This window comes from Salvelinus namaycush, chromosome 3, assembly GCF_016432855.1.
Source record: "Salvelinus namaycush isolate Seneca chromosome 3, SaNama_1.0, whole genome shotgun sequence".
Classification (NCBI taxonomy): domain Eukaryota; kingdom Metazoa; phylum Chordata; class Actinopteri; order Salmoniformes; family Salmonidae; genus Salvelinus; species Salvelinus namaycush.
Genome location: NC_052309.1, coordinates 85,998,407 through 86,022,443, shown reverse-complemented (window position 1 = coordinate 86,022,443; position 24,037 = coordinate 85,998,407). Strand labels below are relative to the sequence as shown.

At 41.2% G+C, this 24,037-nt stretch overlaps 2 protein-coding genes across 2 annotated transcripts; one reads left to right on the top strand and one right to left on the bottom strand.

The window, feature by feature from the left end:
* Positions 1–12,121: 12,121 nt before the first annotated feature.
* On the top strand, positions 12,122–15,345 carry LOC120044684 (metalloproteinase inhibitor 2-like). The gene is made up of 5 exons (XM_038989359.1): positions 12,122–12,251; positions 13,492–13,562; positions 14,347–14,440; positions 14,785–14,909; positions 15,057–15,345. The coding sequence occupies exons 1-5, from the start codon at positions 12,122–12,124 to the stop codon at positions 15,210–15,212; spliced, it is 576 nt and encodes a 191-aa protein (XP_038845287.1). The 3' UTR covers positions 15,213–15,345.
* A 4,161-nt stretch (positions 15,346–19,506) lies between these two features.
* Positions 19,507–23,749, bottom strand: LOC120044683 (metalloproteinase inhibitor 2-like). The gene is made up of 5 exons (XM_038989358.1): positions 23,503–23,749; positions 22,225–22,295; positions 21,546–21,648; positions 19,948–20,069; positions 19,507–19,794 (listed from the first exon to the last, which is right to left on the bottom strand). The coding sequence occupies exons 1-5, from the start codon at positions 23,630–23,632 to the stop codon at positions 19,666–19,668; spliced, it is 555 nt and encodes a 184-aa protein (XP_038845286.1). The 5' UTR covers positions 23,633–23,749; the 3' UTR covers positions 19,507–19,665.
* Positions 23,750–24,037: the final 288 nt, after the last annotated feature.

The following is a 24,037-nucleotide window of genomic DNA, read 5'->3' as shown; positions in this document are numbered from 1 at the left end:
CTGAACAGGGAAAGCAGTCTAACAATGTCATCAACTGAAGCATACACTTTGAAGTGCACAACTAACAGGAAATTACATGTTTTATTTAGTGTGTCATTTTATTTGTCATTTGACAAAGTCTGATTCTCCAATCATGACTGTAAATACACTGAACAAAAATATATACGCAACATCTAAAGTGTTGGTCCTACAGTATCTTTCATGAGCTGAAATAAAAGATCACAGAAATGTTCCATACGCACAAAAATCTTATTTCTCTCCCAGGCCCACCCATGGCTGTGCCCCTGCCCAGTCATGTGAAATCCATAGATTAGGGCCTAATTTATTTAATTCAATTGACTGATTTCCTTATATGAACTGTAACTCAGTAAAATCTTTGAAATTGTTGCATGTTGCGTTTATATTTTTGCTCAACGTACATATGAGGACACCGAGATACGGACCTCTGTAATTTTATCTAAGTTGACAAATAAATTAATAACGCAAATGTATATTTTGTACACAATAAAGAAAATAAATGATGGGTCAACATCTAAATATTGCTTTCAGCGTTGATCAAAACTCACTAGAGAAGTAGGCAAAACTAGAAACGTCGCTTGGCTGCTGATAGTGTGTTTGCAAGGTGCCGGACAAAAAGGCAATTTTAAAAACATTCTGTGACTCCTGCCATGTCTACAGACATCCACAAACAAACATGCAGCGCTGGAAAAAGTACTAATTTGTCATACTTGAGTAAAAGTAAAGATACCTTAATAGAAAATGACTCAAGTAAAAGTGAAAGTCACCCAGTAAAATACTACTTGAGTAAAACTCAAAGTATAAGTTTTTAAATATACTTAAGTATTAAAAGTAAATGTAATTGCTAATATATACTTAGTAATCAAAGTAAAAGTATAAATAACTTCAAATTCCTTATATTAAGAAAACAAGAAGGCATAATTGTATTACCTTATGGATAGCCAGGGGCACACTCCAATACTCAGACATAATTTACAAACAAAGCATGTGTGTTTAGTGAGTCCACCAGATCAGATGCAGTAGAGATGACCAGGAATGTTCTCTTGATAAGTGCGTGAATTGGACCATTTTAATGTCTTGCTAAGCATTCAAAATGTAAGAAGTAGTTTTGGGTATCTGGAAAAGTGCATGGAGTAAAAAGTACAGTATTTTCTTTAGGAATGTAGTGAAGTAAAATATGTCCAAAATATCAATAGTAAAGTAAAGTACAGATACCCCAAAAACCGACTTAAGTAGTATTTTAAAGTATTTTTACTTAGGTACTTTACACCACTGCAAAAACGACTCTCGGAGAGTGAGTGCACAACTGGTAAATAATCACTTATAGATATGTCAGTCAGGTGGCTAGCTCTATTACAGTAACGTTGGGCTCTGGTTATTACTTAGCCAACCAGAGGGATGAAGTAAGAAGCTAACATTAAAACAGAGCCTTCCTCAGCAGGAGAAACTATTGGCTACTAAATTCTCACAATAACTTTGCTTTACAGTGAGTAGGACAGACAGTGATGTGGTGCGATGAGCGGTTTGGCGGAGGCAGGCTGCAATGCATGCAGGAGGGAGCAGGAGACAGAGAGAAAGAGAGAGAGAGAGAGAGAGAGAGAGAGAGAGAGAGAGAGGAAGCAAACAAGCAGAGAGAGAGGTTAGTACAGTGGTACAGAGAGAGAGAGAGAGAGATAGAGAGAGAGAGAGAGAGAGAGAGAGGTAGAGAGAGGTTAGTACAGTGGTCCCAAACTTGGGGTCCCCAGAGACAATCTGTACTAATCTTTAAAACAAGTTAGGATTTATTTAAATTTGTTACACTATGTTTCAATATGAACATCTGTACATGGCCTATCTTCCCTATAGGCCTACATTAAAACACAATCAAAAGGCAAACAATACATTTAAAAAATGTTTTATATGTTTATGTCTGTGGTTGTTTGTCTTATCCATGACCCACCTTTTTTCCCCACTACTGATATTAATACAGAATCATGGATTGTAATAACTAATGTGAATGTGATAATACGATCATCTGTGTGCTCCGCTGATGTCTGTTTGTGCAGAGCTGAATTAATGCCTAGGAATAATAATGTGAATGTTATGTCATTTGAGAAAAGAGATACTGTGCATTCAAAAAGTACTCAGACCCCTTGACTTTTTCCACATTTTGTTACGTTACAGCCTAAAATTGATTAAATTAATAAAAATCCTCATCAATCTACACACAATACCCCATAATGACAAAGCAAAAACAGTTTTTTGCACATTTATCAAAAATAAAACACAGAAATACCTTATTTACATAAGTATTCAGACCCTTTGCTATACGACTTTGAGCTCAGGTGCATCCTGTTTCCATTGATCATCCCTGAGATATTTTGAGAACTTGATTGGAGTCCACCTGAGGTATATTCAATTGATTGGAAATGATTTAGAAAGGCACACACCTGTCTATATAAGGTCCCACAGTTCCACAAGGTCTGACAGTGCATGTCAGAACAAAAACCAAGCCATGAGGTCAAAGGAATTGGCCGTAGAACTCCGAGACAGGATTGTGTCGAGGCACAGATCTGGGGAAGGGTACCAAAACATGTCTGCATCATTGAAGTGTCCCAAGTACACAGTGGCCTCCATCCTTCTTGAATGGAAGAAGTTTGCAACCATCAAGACTCTTCCTAGAGCTGGCCGCCTGGCCAAACTGAGAAATTGGGGGAGGAGGGCCTTGGTCAGGGAGGTGATCAAGAACCGGATGGTCACTCTGACAGAGCTCCAGAGTTCCTCTAGATGGGAGAACGTTCCAGAAAGACAACCATCTCTGCAGCACTCCACCAATCAGGCCTTTATGGTAGAGTGGCCAGATGGAAGCCACTCCTCAGTAAAAGGCACATGACAGCCTGCTTGGAGTTTGCCTAAAGGCACCAAAAGCCATGAGAAATAATATTCTCTGGTCTGATGAAACCAAGATTGAAACCTTTGGCCTGAACGCCAAGCGTCACGTCTGGAGGAAACCTGGCACCATATCTAACTAAAATACCTCATACCTCTGCACATTGTTCTGGTACTAGTACCACTGTATATAGCTTAATTTTTGTATATTTTATTCCTTTTGTGTTACCATTTGAATCATATTTTTTTCACTCTGCATTGTTGGGAAGGGGTCGTGAGCAAGAAATTCATGGTAAAGTCAACACCCGTTGTCACGACTTCCGCCGAAGTCGGTCCCTCTCCTTGTTCGGGCGGCGGTCGGCGGTCGGCGGTCGACGTCACCGGCTTTCTAGCCATCGCCGATCCACTTTAATTTTCCATTTGTTTTGTCTTTGTTTTCTACACACCTGGTTTCTATTCCCCAGTTACATGTTCATTATTTAACCCTCTGTTTCCCCCATGTTTGTGTGCGTGTTTGTATATAATGTTCAGGTCGTTACGTGTTGGCTGGTATTGTTTGCCGGGTTCGTTATTACGCCCGTTATTTACGAGTGACCGTTTTTTTCACGCACATTTATTATTTGTTTTATACTGGTGCTGTTCATGGAATAAATGACCTTGAACACTCATCTCTGCTCTCCTGCGCCTGATTCCATGCACCAGTTACCCACAGCCTGACACCTGTTGTATTCAGAGCATGTGACGAATAACATTTGATTTGATTTTAAATGAATAGGAGTGTTTCACTCTTGCAAAAGTATTTAGTATTTTTAGTACTTAGCAGCTCCTCTTACTGGGTTCCAAACAGGAATAAAACATTCACATCACAAAAAATCAACAGCCTACGTCATAAATAAAACAATTACATCACAACAAAACAACAGCCTACATCATAAATAAAACAATTACATCACAGCAAAACAACAGCCTACATCATAAATAAAACAATTACATCACAGCAAAACAACAGCCTACATCATAAATAAAACAATATATCATACAAGACATTATTACATCATTACTCTAATATTACACATTTACAATATAAAATGTACAATACTACATGTAGTGGCTTCCTTTCCTCTTTACCATAGCCACTGCCCAAGCCTGAAGCGGGTTTGTTTCGTACGCATACAGTCCACACTCAAGGTTTCCAAACGACCAAACATTCAATGAGATCCAGGGATATGGTGCAACAAAAAAGTTTATTATTCTTATATCTAACAAGGAAATGATTCTCCAATCAACTTAAAGCATAGATTACTAGATATGGAAAATACATAATACGACCTGTTTGTATGTCTGTCTGTCTGTATGGTCAAAAAACTGCACCGCTCCCGCATCTAGCAAGGACTCCTCCCCCCGAAGGCCCAACTTCCTGTCTTTATCCTAACACACTTACCACAGTACAATGAATGGGCAAGAGGGGGGGCCAAAAACTAAGTTACACTAACAACAAATGAATATATCTCAATCAGGTAAATATAAATCATAAAGGTACGTACCTAATATTTCATCATATACATTAATATATTGTAATGACCTGACTAGATCATAAAGGAACAATTGTCCAGACAGACACTGGTAAGTACAACACAACCCACTAATAGCCTAACACATAACACACCGCTGTCTGTGCGGGTCGCTACAATATTTACACAAATGTACATGGAGCTCTGTATGTTCTGTCTTTTATACAAATATGTCCAGTTAACACTACATTACTACAATTTACAACGTGTGCGTGTGTGTCCTCACAGTCCGGGTGGTGCCGTGAGGTGTTTTTTAATCTGATTTTACTGCTTGCTTGAGTTACTTGATGTGAAATAGAGTTCCATGTAGCCATGGCTCTATGTAGTACTGTGCATTTCCCATAGTCTGTTCTAGCTATGGGGACTGTGAAGAGACCTCTGGTGGCATGTTAGGTGGGGTATGCATGGATGTCTGAGCTCTGTGCTCGTAATTTAAACAGACAGCTCGGGAAATATTTAACACAATACCCCTCACAAATACAAGCAGTGATGAAGTCAATCTCTCCTCCACTTTAGCCAGGGGAGATTGACATGCATATTATTAATCCTACCTCTCCATGTACTTTTAAGGGCCAGCTGTGCTGCTCTGTTCCGGGCCAGTTGCCAATGTCCCTCTTTGTGGCACTTGACCATATGACTGGGCAGTAGTCCAGGTGTGACAAAACTAGGGCCTTTAGAACATGTTTTATTGATAGTGATGTCAAGAAACCAGAGCAGCGCTTTATTACAGACAGACCTCTGGTGTATAACAGTTGTATAAAACAGTCGAGCATATGTCATCACTATTTATTGATTTTATATATTTTGGATTAAAGAAGGCTCTTCAGTAATGGTACGGGGCTGGAGACACGCACTATCAATGTTTGTCTATGGAGATTGCATGGCTGTGTGCTCGATTTTATACACCTGTTCGCAACGAGTGTGGCTGAAATAGCCCAATCCACAAATTTGAAGGGGTGTCCCCATACTTTTGTATATATAGTGTAGTTGTACCAGGGACTTTAAGCGTTACCCCATTGCCTGGGTCAAGTGAGGCTCTAAAGTTGCCGCAGGTGATTGGAGAAAAAAACTGTGAGGAATTCCAGTAGGCGTAGCCTAAAGCTGATCTTTCTGGTTCATCCCTATTGTTTAAGTGAACGACGGACAATTTATGGCATTTATGGAAGCTGGGCAAGTGGAGCCTGCTCTGTGGTTGTCCCAATAGGCAGGGGAATTTTTAAAACAGAAAACAACCAAACTGCAAAGAATTCAAGTAGGGGTGCTGCAAAATACGTACATTTGTTTACCTGCTACACTGGAGGCTCAACTTTAGGTCAGGCTGAGCAGAGCTTGAGCAACTTTACCCTACTGCTCTGACTGGCTGAGATACTATTATAGTGGTAACTCACCTAGCCACGCTAGGTGGCTTCGCCCTGATGTTGGTGCTAACAAGCTAGCAAGCATGCTATGTTGTATTACACATCAACAGCCATTGTCAGCCATTCAAATCAAATCAAATTTTATTGGTCACATACACATGGTTAGCAGATGTTATTGCGAGTGTAGTGAAATGCTTGTGCTTCTAGTTCCGACAGTGCAGTAATATCTAACAAGTAATCTAACAATTCCAGAATAACTACCTAATACACACAAATCTAAGTAAAGGGATGGAATAAGAATATATACGTATAAATATATGGATGAGTGATGACCGAGCGGCATAGACAAGAAGCAATAGATGGTATAGAAATACAGTATATACAGTACATATGAGATGAGTAATGCAAGATATGTAAACATTATTAAAGTGGCTAGTGATCTATTTATTAAAGTGGCCAATGATTTCAAGTCTGTGTGTAGGCAGCAGCCTCTCTGTGTTAGTGACGCCTGTTTAACAGTCTGATGGCCTTGAGAGAGAAGATATTTTTCAGTCTCTCAGCGCCAGCTTTGACGCACATGTACTGACCTCGCCAATCCAGTAGGGGTTGGAAGCTATGGTGCGCTTCAATTGGTTACGCGCACTGCGATATTACCTACGATTTGCACAAAGTTCAGCTTTGCCCCCCACCAAAAAAAAAACGTGTTTTCATATACACCTTCATATACACCTATACACCTCAGTTTTAAAGGGTCAGCCATAGTAGTACAGCGCCCCTGGAGCAAATTAGAGTTAAGTACCTTGCGCAAAGGCACACAGAAAATGTTTTCACCTTGTCTTCGAACCAGCAACCTTTCAGTTACTGGCCAAACTCTCTAACCTCTAGGCTACCCAGCTCCATAGCCCCATGCTCGCATTACCCACCAGTACCCGCCCACTTCGCTTCTCACCGTTTTCCTTCCATTGAAAATGAATAGGAAGCTGTTGTTTCACCTCAGGATGCCGACTCTAGTGTATACGCCCTGTCAGATATGAGCTGCATGTCAAAATCTGACAAAGTATGAGCATAGGAGCGTCTCATACTCTGTAACAGTTAGGCCTACGTGTCCGATGTTAGGCCTACGTGCAATGCTTGCAGTTAACATTAGCCAGTCACTGATTCCTTCCAAACCACTCATTGTTGAATTTGCGATTTCCAACTTGTTGTGTAATGCTTATGTCCAATGGACGATGAGCACCAATATGTTTAATCTATAATTTCTCTTCATTATTTCTCTTCAAATGACAAGGATTAAAAAGGATTTGCCAGTGGATGTTCGACTTGATTCATGATGATGACTGCTAGCTTAGATTTTGAAAGTAAGATGTTGACATGATCAGTCCAATCAAAGCTACTGTACATATAACGTGATTTGACGTCATTTTATCTGTGACCAATGACCTTGAGCCTTCTTGTATGGACACTTCTAAGGTAACTCCATGGTAGCACCCAAGGGGCTAGACTTTTCTAGCTCTCCCCTTAGACTTGGCGATGACGTAGTATCCCCATTAGTGACAGAACACTGAGCCAATCACGGCGCAACGTTCTGAATTTTCTGCTGGCTTGCCCCACCACCACAGAAAGCACTGAGCTAGGCTGAAACACCTGCATTTTGGAGCTGCCTTACTCAAGAAAACTAAAAAGAGACCATGTTTGTATGCGGCTTTATTAACTCAATGATATATCTTTTTTTACATTGTTTGCAAACTGATATGTGACACGTGTTAATGCCAAAATAACATGCAAAACAGGCCCACTGTGTGTCACATCCACAGCACATTTGGGCCTTCCACAAAGCCAGTAACTATAACGATAACTATAATGATAAACTATAAGCTACATAACTATAAAACGTTGGTGAGCATCCACACTAGAGGAAAGTATTGTTCTACTGTCAATCAACTGACCAATGCATCCTGCTGCACGCTGCCAATTAATAAGGTGGTAAAACAAGACCGTTAAGGTCTCTAACCCACAGATCCTGGTTCAGACATTCATGAGGTCTCTAACCCACAGATCCTGGTTCAGATCATTCATGAGGTCTCTAACACACAGATCCTGGTTCAGATCATTCATGAGGTCTCTAACCCACAGATCCTGGTTCAGATCATTCATGAGGTCTCTAACCCACAGATCCTGGTTCAGATCATTCATGAGGTCTCTAACCCACAGATCCTGGTTCAGATCATTCATAAGGTCTCTAACCCACAGAACCTGGTTCAGACATTCATGAGGTCTCTAACCCACAGATCCTGGTTCAGATCATTCATGAGGTCTCTAACACACAGATCCTGGTTCAGATCATTCATGAGGTCTCTAACCCACAGATCCTGGTTCAGATCATTCATGAGGTCTCTAACCCACAGATCCTGGTTCAGACATTCATGAGGTCTCTAACACACAGATCATTCATGAGGTCTCTAACACACAGATACAGGTTCAGATCATTCATGAGGTCTCTAACACACAGATACTGGTTCAGACCATTCATGAGGTCTCTAACACACAGATCATTCATGAGGTCTCTAACACACAGATCCTGGTTCAGATCATTCATGAGGTCTCTAACACACAGATCCTCGTTCAGACATTCATGAGGTCTCTAACACACAGATCCTGGTTCAGATCATTCATGAGGTCTCGAACACACAGATCCTCGTTCAGATCATTCATGAGGTCTCTAACACACAGATCCTGGTTCAGATCATTCATGAGGTCTCTAACACACAGATACAGGTTCAGATCATTCATGAGGTCTCTAACACACAGATCCTGGTTCAGACATTCATGAGGTCTCTAACCCACAGATCCTGGTTCAGATCATTCATGAGGTCTCTAACACACAGATCCTGGTTCAGATCATTCATGAGGTCTCTAACCCACAGATCCTGGTTCAGATCATTCATGAGGTCTCTAACCCACAGATCCTGGTTCAGATCATTCATGAGGTCTCTAACCCACAGATCCTGGTTCAGATCATTCATAAGGTCTCTAACCCACAGAACCTGGTTCAGACATTCATGAGGTCTCTAACCCACAGATCCTGGTTCAGATCATTCATGAGGTCTCTAACACACAGATCCTGGTTCAGATCATTCATGAGGTCTCTAACCCACAGATCCTGGTTCAGATCATTCATGAGGTCTCTAACCCACAGATCCTGGTTCAGACATTCATGAGGTCTCTAACACACAGATCATTCATGAGGTCTCTAACACACAGATACAGGTTCAGATCATTCATGAGGTCTCTAACACACAGATACTGGTTCAGACCATTCATGAGGTCTCTAACACACAGATCATTCATGAGGTCTCTAACACACAGATCCTGGTTCAGATCATTCATGAGGTCTCTAACACACAGATCCTCGTTCAGACATTCATGAGGTCTCTAACACACAGATCCTGGTTCAGATCATTCATGAGGTCTCGAACACACAGATCCTCGTTCAGATCATTCATGAGGTCTCTAACGCACAGATCCTGGTTCAGATCATTCATGAGGTCTCTAACACACAGATCCTGGTTCAGATCATTCATGAGGTCTCTAACACACAGATACAGGTTCAGATCATTCATGAGGTCTCTAACACACAGATCCTGGTTCAGATCATTCATGAGGTCTCTAACACACAGATCCTGGTTCAGATCATTCATGAGGTCTCTAACACACTGTCACGTTCCTGACCTGTTTTTCTCTTATTTTTGTATGTGTTTAGTTGGTCAGGGCGTGAGTTGGGGTGGGCATTCTATGTTATGTGTTTCTATGTTGGTTAATGGGTTGCCTGATATGGTTCTCAATTAGAGGCAGGTGTTTTACGTCTCCTCTGATTGAGAACCATATTAAGGTAGGATGTTCTCACTGTTTGTTTGTGGGTGATTGTCTTCCGTGTCTGTGTTTGTCGCGCCACACGGGACTGTTTCGGTTTGTGTAGTCTATTCCTGTTCTGCGTGTTTATGTATGTTTTCCAGTACAGGTCTGTCTACGTCGTTTTGTTGTTTTGTATATTCTCAAGTGTTTTTCGTGTTCGTCTTTTCGTTTAAATAAATTCATTATGACTGCATACCTCGATGCGTATTGGTCCGATCCCTGCTTCTCCTCTTCAGACGAAGAGGAGGAGAACAACCATTACACACACAGATACAGGTTCAGATCATTCATGAGGTCTCTAACAAACAGATCCTGGTTCAGATCATTCATGAGGTCTCTAACACACAGATACAGGTTCAGATCATTCATGAGGTCTCTAACACACAGATCCTGGTTCAGATCATTCATGAGGTCTCTAACACACAGATCCTGGTTCAGATCATTCATGAGGTCTCTAACAAACAGATACTGGTTCAGATCATTCATGAGGTCTCTAACGCACAGATCCTGGTTCAGACATTCATGAGGTCTCTAACATACAGATCCTCATTCAGATCATTCATGAGGTCTCTAACACACAGATACTGGTTCAGATCATTCATGAGGTCTCTAACACACAGATACTGGTTCAGACCATTCATGAGGTCTCTAACACACAGATCATTCATGAGGTCTCTAACACAGATCCTGGTTCAGATCATTCATGAGGTCTCTAACACACAGATCCTCGTTCAGACATTCATGAGGTCTCTAACACACAGATCCTCGTTCAGATCATTCATGAGGTCTCTAACACACAGATCCTCGTTCAGATCATTCATGAGGTCTCTAACGCACAGATCCTGGTTCAGATCATTCATGAGGTCTCTAACCCACAGATCCTGGTTCAGATCATTCATAAGGTCTCTAACCCACAGAACCTGGTTCAGACATTCATGAGGTCTCTAACCCACAGATCCTGGTTCAGATCATTCATGAGGTCTCTAACACACAGATACAGGTTCAGATCATTCATGAGGTCTCTAACTGTTTCTGACCATTCAGTGTTTTCAGGGTGTGTCCTGTGTCATAGTGACAACTGCAAATAATACTTCAATGTACATGTAGTCCCTGTCCCCAGGAGAAGTGTGAAGAATTAATGTTACTGTGTGAATTTCATTGTCATGTTTGGATTGTTTCAAGATTTCACTGTTCATCTCTGAGCTAAGGTCAACTCAATAATGTAATGCTAGGACATTAGCTCCTTGTCCCGTAGCCTCTTAATGATTGCATAATGGTAAACCTACACACGGGCATCTTATTCCGAGTGGTGATGCAAGGCTTGCAACCTTGGCAATACCCACTGGTTACGATTATGGGCCCATAGTGTTCACATGATAATGGAGTCAGATGGTAAATCATAGTAGGGTCATAGACCCCTACACTAATTCTGTCATCCTCAGACATATTTAAAACTTTTTCACTATGATTTGGTAGTGACACATTGCTTTGGGTGGTAAGGAATTCAGGTAAACATTTCAAATATGCAGTAAGTGTTTAAATAATATGCTGTATATACCTACCTGACCTACATTGGAAGACGTGTGCTGAAAGTTTGGGGGAAAAATAGGACACAAATTACATATGTTTTTCAACCCCCAATGTAGAATGACCCACATAATGTTAATCTGTATTTACCAGTTACAGGTGCCTTAACAGTCTAGCCTATGTCATCACTATTTGTTGATTTGATTGTTGGATTAAAGAAGGCATCATAGGCAATGGTGTAAAGTAACTACGTAAAAAACATGTTGAAGTAGCCTACTACTTTAGTATATTTATACTTTTGCTCAAGTAGTATTTTACTGGTTTACTTTCCCTTTTACTTGAGTCATTTTACTCAATGACAACTGGGTAAACTACTTTTTCCACCTCTGTGCCTTGGTAGCCTTGCCAACCGAAGTTATATAATATGAACCAAAGTTGATCAAGTTCACATTTTCTCTTAACACAAATACATTGGTTCAGGCTATAAATACATAATGTTCCCACTTTGTTTCCCCTGGCCAGATGGGACAGGGTCCATAGAGGCCTACAGTTGATCAGACTGATACTGCAGGTCAGATCACTAATGTTTAGGTGTAGGCTGCTACAACATTTCTCTAAAGAGTTTTGCCTGTGTCTGATGGGAGTAAGTTATTTTCCTGTCCCATGCACGACCTGTGATTTGGTGGTGTGGCATTTTCGTTCCTCCTGGTAACCAGGTGAAATTTCGGAAACCTAGTTGTAGCAGAGATTTAATAACTTAATAACTTAATAATTTAATAACCTGAACTGTCGTAGGGGTAAACGGTAGCCTTTAACGCAATATTTTTTTCTTCTATAGAGTGGACAGTAAAATAATTTGTTTCTAAAATGACTTGGTCCGTAAGTAGTTGTTTCATTACTCTGGTCGTTCTGTTCCTCTGGCGGGTCGATGAAATCGCAGAAGCTTGCACTTGCATGATTGTACATCCTCAACGTGCTTTTTGCAATGCAGACGTCGGTAAGACATTTCTGACTTGTGTAGTTTCTCTTCACATGTTGGTAGGCTGCCTACTACACCGTGTCAATGCGCATCATGCAACAATGTTATGAATTCTGTCGTAATTATTTTCAGGACATGATCATTAGGCCTATATTTACATCTTCTCGCAAGTATTTACATTAAGTCGGTAACAATATGGGCTACACCTGGGGTGTATTCATTACGGAAACGTTTGCCACTTAAGAACCAAGTGAAACGGTGAGGGACCGACCTGATTTTTTATAACAAACTCTCGTTTGCGTTTTCTGTCTGGCTCAAACGGTTCTGTTGCAAATCGTTTTGTAAAAGATTCTGCTTGACGATTACACGGGGGGATGACACCACTCTGACCCCTGAGGACTGGAGTTTCCCATCCTTGCTCTAGGCCTAAAGATGACTGACTTGTCAAACGAAATGTTCAACATGACATTATCCAACGCCTCACATTATTTATTTTTTACAGAACTTGTCAGAATAAGTTACGCCTACATGGCAAATGGGACTACGCTACATTTCTAGGCTATTATGTCACTTCTGTAAACTGTACTCACCAATTCAGGGTTTGGCTCTGTTTATCTCGCAGATAGGTTGGTTAACGGTTGTTAATTCTATAAATTAGATTTTATCTATATTATTTTGACATGTGCTGATAGCGGTGTTACCAGCAATTTATCAACTACGTGAGTAAAGGCACCTCGTATAAAATAGGTTAGTCACTGTAGAACATCAATACCGGAATTGTGATTTTGAAGTGTATTGTCACCTTTCATTCTACTTCAACCACTGATGCAGTGTGGTAAGACAGGGTGGTTGAGGGTGTTAGACAGCACTACATCATGAGCAGCTACTTGACCTTTTAGAGAAATGTACCTTGACCCAATAACTGTTAGTGAAGAGGTGTGATGACATGCAACATGCTTCCCTGAGGACAGTTCCTGTTGAGTTTATGGAAAACTGAAGTGAAGAGACTATTTGTGGTATATTCTCTAAAATGATTGAGGGACAGAATGTGTAACACTTGACATGAGAGTAAATCGTTTGAATGATGTCTTTGAGGGAGCAAGCTCTGTTGGTAGAGCATGGTGCTGAAGCCTGTGACATCTTGGGTCTGTAATGGATTCTATGTTCTCTCAGATCCCTTAACACCCTGAAACCATCAGTCTGGCTGACCAGTATACTGAATGGAGTTAAACCATGTCTCCCTCTGTTTCTCTTCCAGTGATCAGGGCAAAGGTGGTTGGAGTGGAAGCTGTGTCTGGTAACACCAACTATGACATCCAACAGATCAAGGTATGATCAGCCTTTTTATTAAGTGGTTGTTCCTTCCTGCACTGAAACATTGAAGCCCCCTGAACCCCAGTCTGACTGCTGGTCCCAGTTTGGACCCAACCCTTAAATGTTTGAAGAGCTGGATAGGTATAAGCAGTGTAGTTGTGGAGCTTCCACCATTTATTTAAAGGGCTTATTTATAGAAATGGGTCATGCCTTTACCACTGAGCAAGAGGCATGTTTCAGTCAACGCTCCTACCAGTCCTAGACAATGGTGACATCTATATGAATTCAGATGCCACTTCATTAAAGCAGTTAGATGCAGTTTATCATAGTGCACTGCTCTTTATTATGGGCGACAGGTCTAGTACTCAACACTACATTCTCAACTAGGAAGTTGGTTGGCCCTGTTTGTCACGTAGGTTGATACATTGCAATATTTTAATTTATTAATCCCTTTACAAAACCTCACTGTAACGAACAGCATTACTTACCTTTAGACATGAGTTACCACACCCGGTCTAAGGGATGAGTAACTTTGGAAAATTCCTTCGGTCTGTACTCCGTTAGGTAAATACTTTTTTTTTTTTTTTTGCATTTGTGGAACAAAGGTGTAAAACTGTCTGGGCAATTCAAAGTGTTGAGGACCTTATTACTGATGTGTTTATGACTGCTTGTATTTTGATGTGTAATTCAGGGCTCCTCTGTAAAAGAGACCAGTGAGGTTAAGCTGTCCGTACATGCCATATAGAACAAACTATATGTAGATGTTTGACGGACCCTTTCTCTCCTTGTGATTGGCTAGATGTTCAAAGGTCCTGACCGGGATATCCATGTCATCTTCACTGGAGGCCCGTGTCGCGCGGTTCTGGAAACCAACAAGGAGTATCTCTTCACAGGTGTGGTCCTCACTAGGTTACCCAAGGTCTATTGCCAGCACTGGTTAGAAATGCTTACAGCCTCATGGCCTACTATTGACTTCATCTTGTATAAGAGAACAAGTGCTTTAGAAATGACCTTCTCTACACTTTATAATTAATGCATCACTTATTTATGAATAGCTCCGGGCTGCATCGGTACATTTTCCCGTTGCAGTTTCCCCCAGGGACAGATCTAGGCTCACTTCCCACCATCCTAACCAAATGTGGAAAAAACTGATCCAAGTACATTGTCTAAGGCCAGCTTTACCCTACACCCCATTTTCCCTACAGCATATTGATGACTCCATCTCCTTTGTCTGCAGGCAGGCTGAATACTGATGGAACAGTGCATGTAATAATGTGTGACTTCATTCATTCCTGGGAGGCTTTGAGTGACACGCAAATGAGGAGCTTGACTCTGCGCTACCAGAGCGGCTGCGATTGCACGGTGTGTTAATATTACTGTGTTTTGTTGTGTATTTACACGGCACACTTTCGTAACACTCTGGTCACCATTGGCAAATGCAAGAGCTACATTATTTGGGTAATGATCAGTCAGTCATCTTGGTCTTTGTCTCCCTACTCCGATCCACAGATCATCCGCTGCACTTCCCTTCCCTGTCCGATCAGCACCTCAGATGAGTGCCTGTGGATGGACAATGGCCAAAGCAGACCCTGGGACAACATTGCTTGTATCAAGGGGGGTGATGGGTCCTGTGCCTGGTACAAGGGGATGGCACCGCCCAAGTAGTTTCTGGATATTGATGACCCCTAAACTCTACAGGCCATCTACTCACAGAAAAAAAAGCTACAAACCCAAATAATTATGATTTAACGAATCTAGGAAGTCGTTTCTAACAATTACAAGACTTATATTGACTGTTGTCAGAGGACAGGTTGCAGGAAATGGTGTATGTGAAAGAGGGCAACAATCTTATGAAAATGTCACTTGTTGTAAAAGTACAATAAAAATGAACTACAAATATAGCGTTTCAAGTACTAATTTCTTGTGCCATTAATTTGCTTGTTTTTCAACTGGAACCAAAGGCATTATTGAACGTTGTCCTGGATTAGTTTGTCTAAACCAGGGCTTCAGCTTTGTTGTTATTGACTAAATTAAACTCATTGTTTCTTTCTTTATAAGATTTTATTCAGTTGGATGAATATTCAGCTGTTTTAGTGTCAGAACTAGCAAAAACTGACACGCCTGACTTGCTAACTGGTGGTACAATGCATTCGGGAAGTATTCCGATCCCCTTCTGCCACATGTTAAGTTACAGCCTTATTCTAAAATTGATTAAATACAAGTTTATCTTCAGTCTACACACAATGGCAAAGCCAAAAAAAGGTTTAGCTTTTATTTGCTACTTTAACTAAAATCCCTTATTTATATAGGTATTCTGATCTTTTGCTATGAGAATCAAAATTGAGCTTGGGTGCATCCTGTCTTGGCTCATTCTTGATGTTTCTACAACTTCATTGGAGTCCATCTACGGTAAATTCAATTGATCGGAAATTATTTGGAAAGGCACCCCTAAGGTCCCACAGTTGACTGCGCAAAAAAACAAGCCATGAGGTCGACGGAATTGTCCAAGCTCAAAGGATTGTTGAGGCACAGATGTGGGGAAGGATCCCCAAAAAATGTCTGCAGCCTCGATGGTCCCCAAGAACACAACCTCCCTCACTGGAAGAAGTCTGTAACCACCAAGATTTTTCAGCGCTGGCCACCCAGCCAAAAAGCGCATTTGGGGGAGAAGGGCCTTGGTCAGGGAGGTGACCAAGAACCCGATGGTCGCTCCAGAGTTCCTCTGTGGAGAAGGACAACCATCTCTGCAGCACTCCACCAATCAGTCCTTTATGGTAGAGGCCAGACCGAATCCACTCGGTAAAAGGCAGATTACAGCCTGATGGAAGTGTACCTAAAGGCACCTGAAATCAAGATTTACTCGCCTAAATGCCAAGTGTCACATCTGGAGGAAACCTGGCACCATACCTACAATGTGGGATGTTTTTCAGCGGCAGGGAATGGGAGACTAGTCGGAAACGAAGGAAAGATAAACTGAGCAAAGTACAGAGATCCTTGATGAAAGCCCAAGTCTGAGGTCCTGAGCAGGTTAAGGTTCACCTTCCAACAGGACAACCACCCTAAGCATACAGCCAAGACAACGCAGGACTTCGGGAGAAGTCTCAATGTCATTGAGTGGCCCAGCCAGAGCCCGGAGTTGAACCTGATCTAACATCTCTGGAGAAACCTGAAAATAGCTGTGCAGCGACGCTCCCCATTCAACCTGACAGCGCTTGAGAGGATCTGCAGATGGAGGAAGGAGTAAGAGTAAGGCTGTAATGTACCAAAATGTGGAAAAAGTCTGAACTTGCTGAATGCAGTGTACATGTGCCGCGTTCAACCAGTTATCAAGTCAGAAGTTTCCTAATTCTGAATAGCATGTGAACGTGGCCCTAGACAGTACTCTGATCATGTATATATTATTTAGGGTTAGGAAACTGTCAGCCGGAATAAATAGTGTTGAGGTCCTTTACGCACAAAATATTGGGAAATTAAAACACTGAAATTTGACATATTTAATTCATTAAATATTGGAAGATGACGTGTACAATAGGTAAATGAGAAAGTTGTTTGGATAAGGGAATTGTAAATATAAATTACAAATGTTTAAGATCTATTTTGCCTTATGATTGCTCAAGACCAATTTGAAGCCAGTAATAAGGCAGCAAACTGAAGCATATCACCTTCTCCAAAGTGAAGTTAATGAAATGTTGTCCTTTTAATTAAAACTGCTACGGGATCATTGTCCCTCCCGCGGGACGGTTTAGCTAACGTAGGCCAATGCGATTAGCATGAGGTTATAAGTAACAAGAACATTTCCCAGGACATAGACATATCTGATATTGGCAGAAAGCTTAAATTATTGTTAATCAAACTGCACTGTCCAATTTCCAGTAGCTATTACAGTGAAAGAATACCATGGTATCGTTTGAAGAGAGTGAACAGTTATGAACTTGTTAAGTTATTAACTTCACTGCGCTACGGATCCCTTTTATGGGATCACTTTCCTAAACAACCGCTAGAATTGCAGGGCGCCAAATGCATAAATATAACTAAAAATATTTATAATCATGCAATCACAAGTGAAATATACCAAAACACAGCTTAGCTTGTTGTTAATCCACCTATCGTGTCAGATTTTGAAAATATGATTTACAGCGAAAGAAATGTAAGCTTGTGTGAGTGTATCAATCAATGCTAGAACAGTTAGCCTTATATTAGCTTGGTCACGAAAATCAGAAAATCAATAAAATTAATCGCTTACCTTTGATAATCTTCGGATGTTTGCACTCACGAGACTCCCAGTTACACAACAAATGTTCTTTTTGTTCGATAAATATTACTTTTATCACAAAAAAACGCCATTTGGGTTGCGCATATTGTTCAGAAAACCAAAGCCTTGTTCCGTTCGACAAATTCCAAAAAGTATCTGTACTGGTCGTAGAAACATGTCAAATGTTTTTTATAATCAATCCTCAGGTTGTTTTTAACAAACATAATCGATAATATTTCAACCGGACCATAACCTATTCTTTAAGAGAGAAAAGGAAAATGGGAAGCCCCTATCTCGCGCAGGAACTATTCAGAGGACACCTGACCTCTTTTGAAACATCTCGCTCATTTTTCAAAATAAAAGCCTGAAACTATGTCTAAAGCCTGGTCACAGCCTGAGGAAGCCATTGGAAAAGGAATCTGGTTGATACCCCTTTAAATGGAGGATAGACGGACCAGGAAACAGATTTTTTAAACAAAATATCACTTCCAGGTTAGATTTTCTCAGGTTTTCGCCTGCAGAATAATTATTGTTATACAGACAATATTTTGACAGTTTTGGAAACTTGAGTGTTTTATCCTAATCTGTAAATTATATGCATATTCTACTATCTGGGCCAGAGGAAATGTCCGTTTACATTTTTGTGGGGGAAAAGCTGAACTTTGTTACAATCAGGAGAAAACAAATTGCCTCACCACTCTGGGACTTGTGACACCTCTGACCAATCAGATTCTGGGATATCACAGGTTGTGCATGGCGCACGGAAAGTCTAGAAAGCAGAGTGCTGCTATTATTTTAACGGGAAAGAACTCACTCCAGATACATTTCTGTAAGGAGTTTATGCTTGTGTAACAGCCTAGAATGGGGTTTAAAACCGACAGCTGCATATACTAACACGGCATATCCTACACATATAGCATAACCTTGCAATACAATCTTAACAAATAAAGCTGGCCAAAATGTATACAATGTTCTCTGCAATTAGATAAGTTTCATTTCTAAACCAGATGAGTTCTCAAATGTCAGCAGCTGCCCAAGACGTTGGTGAGTACTCATAGTGGTGAGTACTCATAGTGGTGAGTACTCATAGTGGTGAGTACTCATAGTGGTGAGTACTCATAGTGGTGAGTACTCATAGTGGTGAGTACTCATAGTGGTGAGTACTCATAGTGGTGAGTACTCATAGTGGTGAGTACTCATAGTGGATGCACAATGTCTGGGTGGTTTCATACTTAACTTCACCATGCTTAGAGATAAATGTCTGATTTGTTCCCCCATCTACCAAGTACTGCCCTTTTAGAAGGCTTTCAAAACGATCCCTGGTCTTTGAAGGTCTGCTAAATGACTGAAATGTATGGACTAGTCATCCCACTAAAGAACATTACTTAGGAATGAGTCCAAGTTGTTTAATGGTCAACGTCATTATAGGTAAAGCCCTGGTTTAGACCCAAACTACTAAAGGGACACATTCAGTAGACACATGTTGAATGTTGCAGATAGAAATGCCATTAGAGCCGACATGATTCCTTTCAGAGAAGACAGTTTGTTCTAGACATGAAGAACATACCATCTGAACTACTTACATTTCACCCTGCTTGATGCTTCAGGAAAACTGATCAATTTACATATAACCATATCAGACAACACAGAGCACCATTTGGGGTTTTGATAACAGCTTTGGTTCCAGTTAAAAAAACAAATTAATGGCAGAAGAAATTAACACAGTGCTATGTGTGATTTGTTTATTTTACAATAAGTGACCAGTAAGATGTGTTGGTTCATTTAAATCTACACATTTGCAGCTTTTTCATCTAGAGTCACTGAGCAGATGGCCTGTAGAGTATAGGAGTCTTCAATATCTAGGAACTACTTCCAAGCACAAGACCCATTACTCTTGATACAGGCAAGGTTTTGGCCATTGTTAGTCCCCCAGTCCATCCACAGGCATGCATCTGTGGTGCTGATTGGACAGGGGAGGGAATTGCAGTGGATGATCTGTGGAGCAGAGAGACCAAGATCACTGATCATTATCCCAATACTCTAGCTCATTTATTTAGCCAATGTGACCAGAGTAATATACTCCCTTTTAGAAAATGTGCTGTGGAAATATTGGTGTACAGTAATATGACTATAATTCCCATCACACACCTTGCAATCGCAGCCACTTTTGTAGAGGCGAGTCAAGCCGTTCTTTTGTGCAGCACTCACGTCCTCCCAGGGCGGATTATAGCCACACAGTGTTACATGCATCCTTCCAGTCTCCAGCTTGCCTACAGACAGAGGAGATAGTGAGTCAATGTACCATGGGGGAAACATGGTGTAGGGTACTGTTGCCCCTAGATGCTGATCTTGGCTCAGTTCAGCATTTGTTCCACTAATGGTTAGGATACATCTCTGGGTATAACGTCACCCTGGAGTGTGAAGACATACTGATGCAGCCCAGAACAGAGATTTCTCATCATAAGTGTACATACTAGTAATAAGTAATGCATTAGTTGTACACATTTCCAGTGCCCATAGAAAGTCTAAGTCCCTTGAACTTACCACATCGTTTCCAAGTTACGCAATACCACTGAACAGAAATATAAAAATGGAAACTCAGCAAAAAATAAATATCCTCACTGTCAACTGTTTATTTTCAGCAAACTTAACATGTTTAAATATTTGTATGAACATAAGATTCTACAACTGAGACAAACTGAACAAGTTCCACAGATATGGGACTAACATAAATGGAATAATGTGTCCCTGAACAAATGGGGGGGGGGGGGGGGGGGGGGGGATCATTTCCCACTTCCTCCATAGGCAGAAATGTAACCCATTGAGCATATTTGAGATGCACTGGTTCGAAGTGTTCCAGTTCCAGCCATATCCAGCACCTTCGAGTGGGACAACATGCCACAAGCTACAGCCTAAACTATGCGTAGGTGATGTGTTGCGCTGCATGAGGCAAATGTTGGTTACACCAGAAACTTGTTCTGATCCACGGCCATAGATTTGTTTAAGGTACAGTATCTCCGACCAACAGATTCAAATCTGTATTCCCAGTCATGTGAAATCCATAGATTAGGGCCTAATGAATATATTTCAATTTACTGAAATGCTTATACGAATATTATATGTAAAAATTTTAGAAGCTGTGGCATTGATATTTTTGTTCAGGAGATTAATAAAAACCTGAGACTCTAAACATGTAACATGTTGTGTTATATGATGCTCACAAGCTAATCAAGAGTCATTAGAAGGTAAGGGGTTCTTCTAAAGAGAAGATAATACTTTATTTATGAATGCTGTAATTAGCCTAGTGGTTAGAGCGTTGGACTAGTAACCAAAAGGCTGCAAGATCGAATCCCCGAGCTGACAAGGTCAAATTCTGCCGTTCTGCCCCTGAACAAGGCAGTTAACCCACTGTTCCTAGGCCGTCATTGAAAATAAGAATTTGTTCTTAACTGACTTGCCTAGTTACATAAAGGTAATTTAAAAAAATGTGAAGTATTATCAAGTATTTGCTTTAGCAGACCTCATGTTAACATTTGTCAATGAAACTCAATGCCAAAGTCTACGCCAAATTGTTTACTTGTAGCCCAGGTTATCCTGAAAATAGAAGTGGTAAAACACTGAGGCTAAATCTAAGGGCTGGACATGCAGATAAATGGAAAGCTGATTTGTGGGTGAGTCTCAGGACTGATGGGGTTAGGTTAACCAGTGCTGGCAATAGAACGTGGGTGACGTATTGAGAAAAGCACCTGTGAAGAGATACTCCTTGTTGATTTCCAGAGTCACACCGCATGCGGCTGGGGAGGATGCAGTGTAGATGGCGTGGATAACCTGGTTAGGACATTTGAACATCTAGCCAATCACAAGGAGAGAAAGGATCTGTCAAACATCTACACATAGTTTAGAACCTCACCAAATACAGCTCTCAGCCACTGTCAGTCTACACCCTTTGATATTCACAGATCTGTAAGGTGCAAGCAGTCATTTATTCCAGTTACCACACCCAGCCTCAAGGACGGCTAGCTCATGTCTAAAGATTAGTAACCATGTAAGGCACAGTGGGAGTTTTAGTAGAAGGGCTGTATGAATTAAACACAGCAATGTAGCAACCTGTGACATCAGAGGGCCAACTATCTGGTAGAATGTAGTGATGGCTTTAATGAAGTGGCAGCTGAGTTCATATAGAGTATGTCACCATAGACTTGGACCAACAGGAACGTCAACTGATAACTACATTAATACTTTAGGGAGAAGCATTATATAGAAGTAGACTCTTTCATATGGTGGAAGCTCCACAACTGCACAGCTTAAACCTATCCATATACTTAAGATCTGGAGCCAATTGGGACCATCTGTCAGACTGGGGTTCAGGGGCTTCAATGTTCAGTGCAGGAAGGAACAACCACTTAATAAAAATGCTGATCATACCTTGATCTGTTGGATGTCATACTTGATCTCGTTAGACAAAGCTTTCTTGCCAACCACCTTCGCCCTGATCACTAGAAGAGGGAGAAAAGGTTAAACATTGAAATCTATTCCGGTATACAGGTCTGTCACACTGATGGTTTAAGGGTGATATGGATCAGAGAACAGTGTAGAATGCTTTACAGACCCAACATTTTACAGTCTTCTCAGAATGTTTGTGCATAAGTTAAGACTCAGTGTAACATTCTGGCTAGGTTTACACCAAAACAGATGTCTAGTCCATTTCCCTCCTGGTCCTACATTCCTAGCGCTGGTCTTCTGCTTTTAATTTGACACACCTGGTTTAAGCATGCCCTCTGTAGATGATTGGTTCAGGTAGGAAGATGCGGCAGAGTGTCTGGTACAGTAGCTGCTGCTATACGATTATGCCATAGAACAGAACCTCAAGTCATTGGCACATGGACTCGAAAAGGCGTCGAAAGCATTCCATAGTTATGCCGGCCCATGTTGACTCCAATGCTTCCCACAGTTGTGTCAAGTTGGCTGGATGTCCTTTGGGTGGTGGGCCATTCTTGATACACAGGAAACTGTTGTGAAAAACCCAGCAGCGTTGCAGTTCTTCACACAAACCTGTGCGCCTGGCACCTACTACCATGCCCCATTTAACGGCACTTCAATCTTTGGTCTTACCCATTCACCCTCTGAATGGCACACATACACAAGCCATGTCTCAGGGCTTAAACAGCCTTCTTTAACCTGTCTACTCCCCTTCAACTACTCTGATTGGAGTGGATTGAACAAGTGACATCAATAAGGGATCATAGTTAACTCCTAGCCAGTCCATGTCATGGAAAGAGCAGGTGTCCTTAATGTTTTGTAAACAGACCTCAATGTGTAGGCACACTATGCCTAAAGCAAAGCAGGGCTCTCAACCCTGTTCCTGGAGAGCTGCCGTCCTATAGGTTTCGCTCCAATCCTAATCTAGCGCACCAGATTCTAATAATTAGCTGCTTGATAAACTGACTCAGGTTCGTTACAAACGGGTTTGATTTAACATTTACAGGAGCATAGCTCTCCAGGAACAGGGTTGAGAGCCCATCTTACTGTCGCCTACTTAATTCTGTAAATAAGTGTGAGAATATGTAAACAGGCTTAATGAGCATGTCCTAATTATTTATACTACGACCACAGACAATACATAAAATGTTTCCATGCTGCGTATTGATAGCTTCAACATGTGAAGAAAAGCTGAAAAGTGAAATGTTGCCAAATTCGCCTTACCTATATCTGCATCGCAAAAAGCCTGTTGGGGATGCGGAGGGGAGCATTTGCAAGCCTCTGCGATGTCTTCGACCCGCCAAAGGAACAGAACGAGCAGAGTAATGAAACAACTGCTTACATACCGCGTCATTTGGAAACGAATTATGGTTACCCAAATATCACAAAAGGATCCGACTAATGAAAGTGTGAGGCGTAAATTACAATAAAACGTATTTCCCTTCGAGACTGTTCCCAGGACGACGTATAACTCTCGGAAATACTTTCCCCTCAACGTAGACATCCGCTATTTATTGCAGGCTGTGAGCTCCTCCCCCAGTCAGAACCCAGCCTATGGTAGGCTGAGCATTCTATTACTCCAGAACAGCAACCATTCATTAAAAAAATCCTCTAACCAATGGCTCAACCACAGGCTCAACATGCCCGGCTGCCATAAATTGGGGATGAAACTGAAATATCAGTTTTAGTTTTTGGGGGGCTCCCGAGTGGTGCAGCGATCTAAGGCCCTGCATCTCAGTGCTAGGGGCGTCACTACAGA

Excerpts from the sequence above, each read along its gene's own strand:
- LOC120044684 (XM_038989359.1), top strand. The coding sequence starts at position 12,122 with ATGACTTGGTCCGTAAGTAGTTGTTTCATTACTCTGGTCGTTCTGTTC. Across the intron at positions 12,252-13,491 it reads TTTTTGCAATGCAGACGTCG|TGATCAGGGCAAAGGTGGTT; the intron begins GTAAGACATTTC and ends TTTCTCTTCCAG. Across the intron at positions 13,563-14,346 it reads ATGACATCCAACAGATCAAG|ATGTTCAAAGGTCCTGACCG; the intron begins GTATGATCAGCC and ends GTGATTGGCTAG.
- LOC120044683 (XM_038989358.1), bottom strand. The coding sequence starts at position 23,632 with ATGACGCGGTATGTAAGCAGTTGTTTCATTACTCTGCTCGTTCTGTTC. Across the intron at positions 22,296-23,502 it reads TTTTTGCGATGCAGATATAG|TGATCAGGGCGAAGGTGGTT; the intron begins GTAAGGCGAATT and ends TCCCTCTTCTAG. Across the intron at positions 19,795-19,947 it reads AAAGTGGCTGCGATTGCAAG|ATCATCCACTGCAATTCCCT; the intron begins GTGTGTGATGGG and ends TCTGCTCCACAG.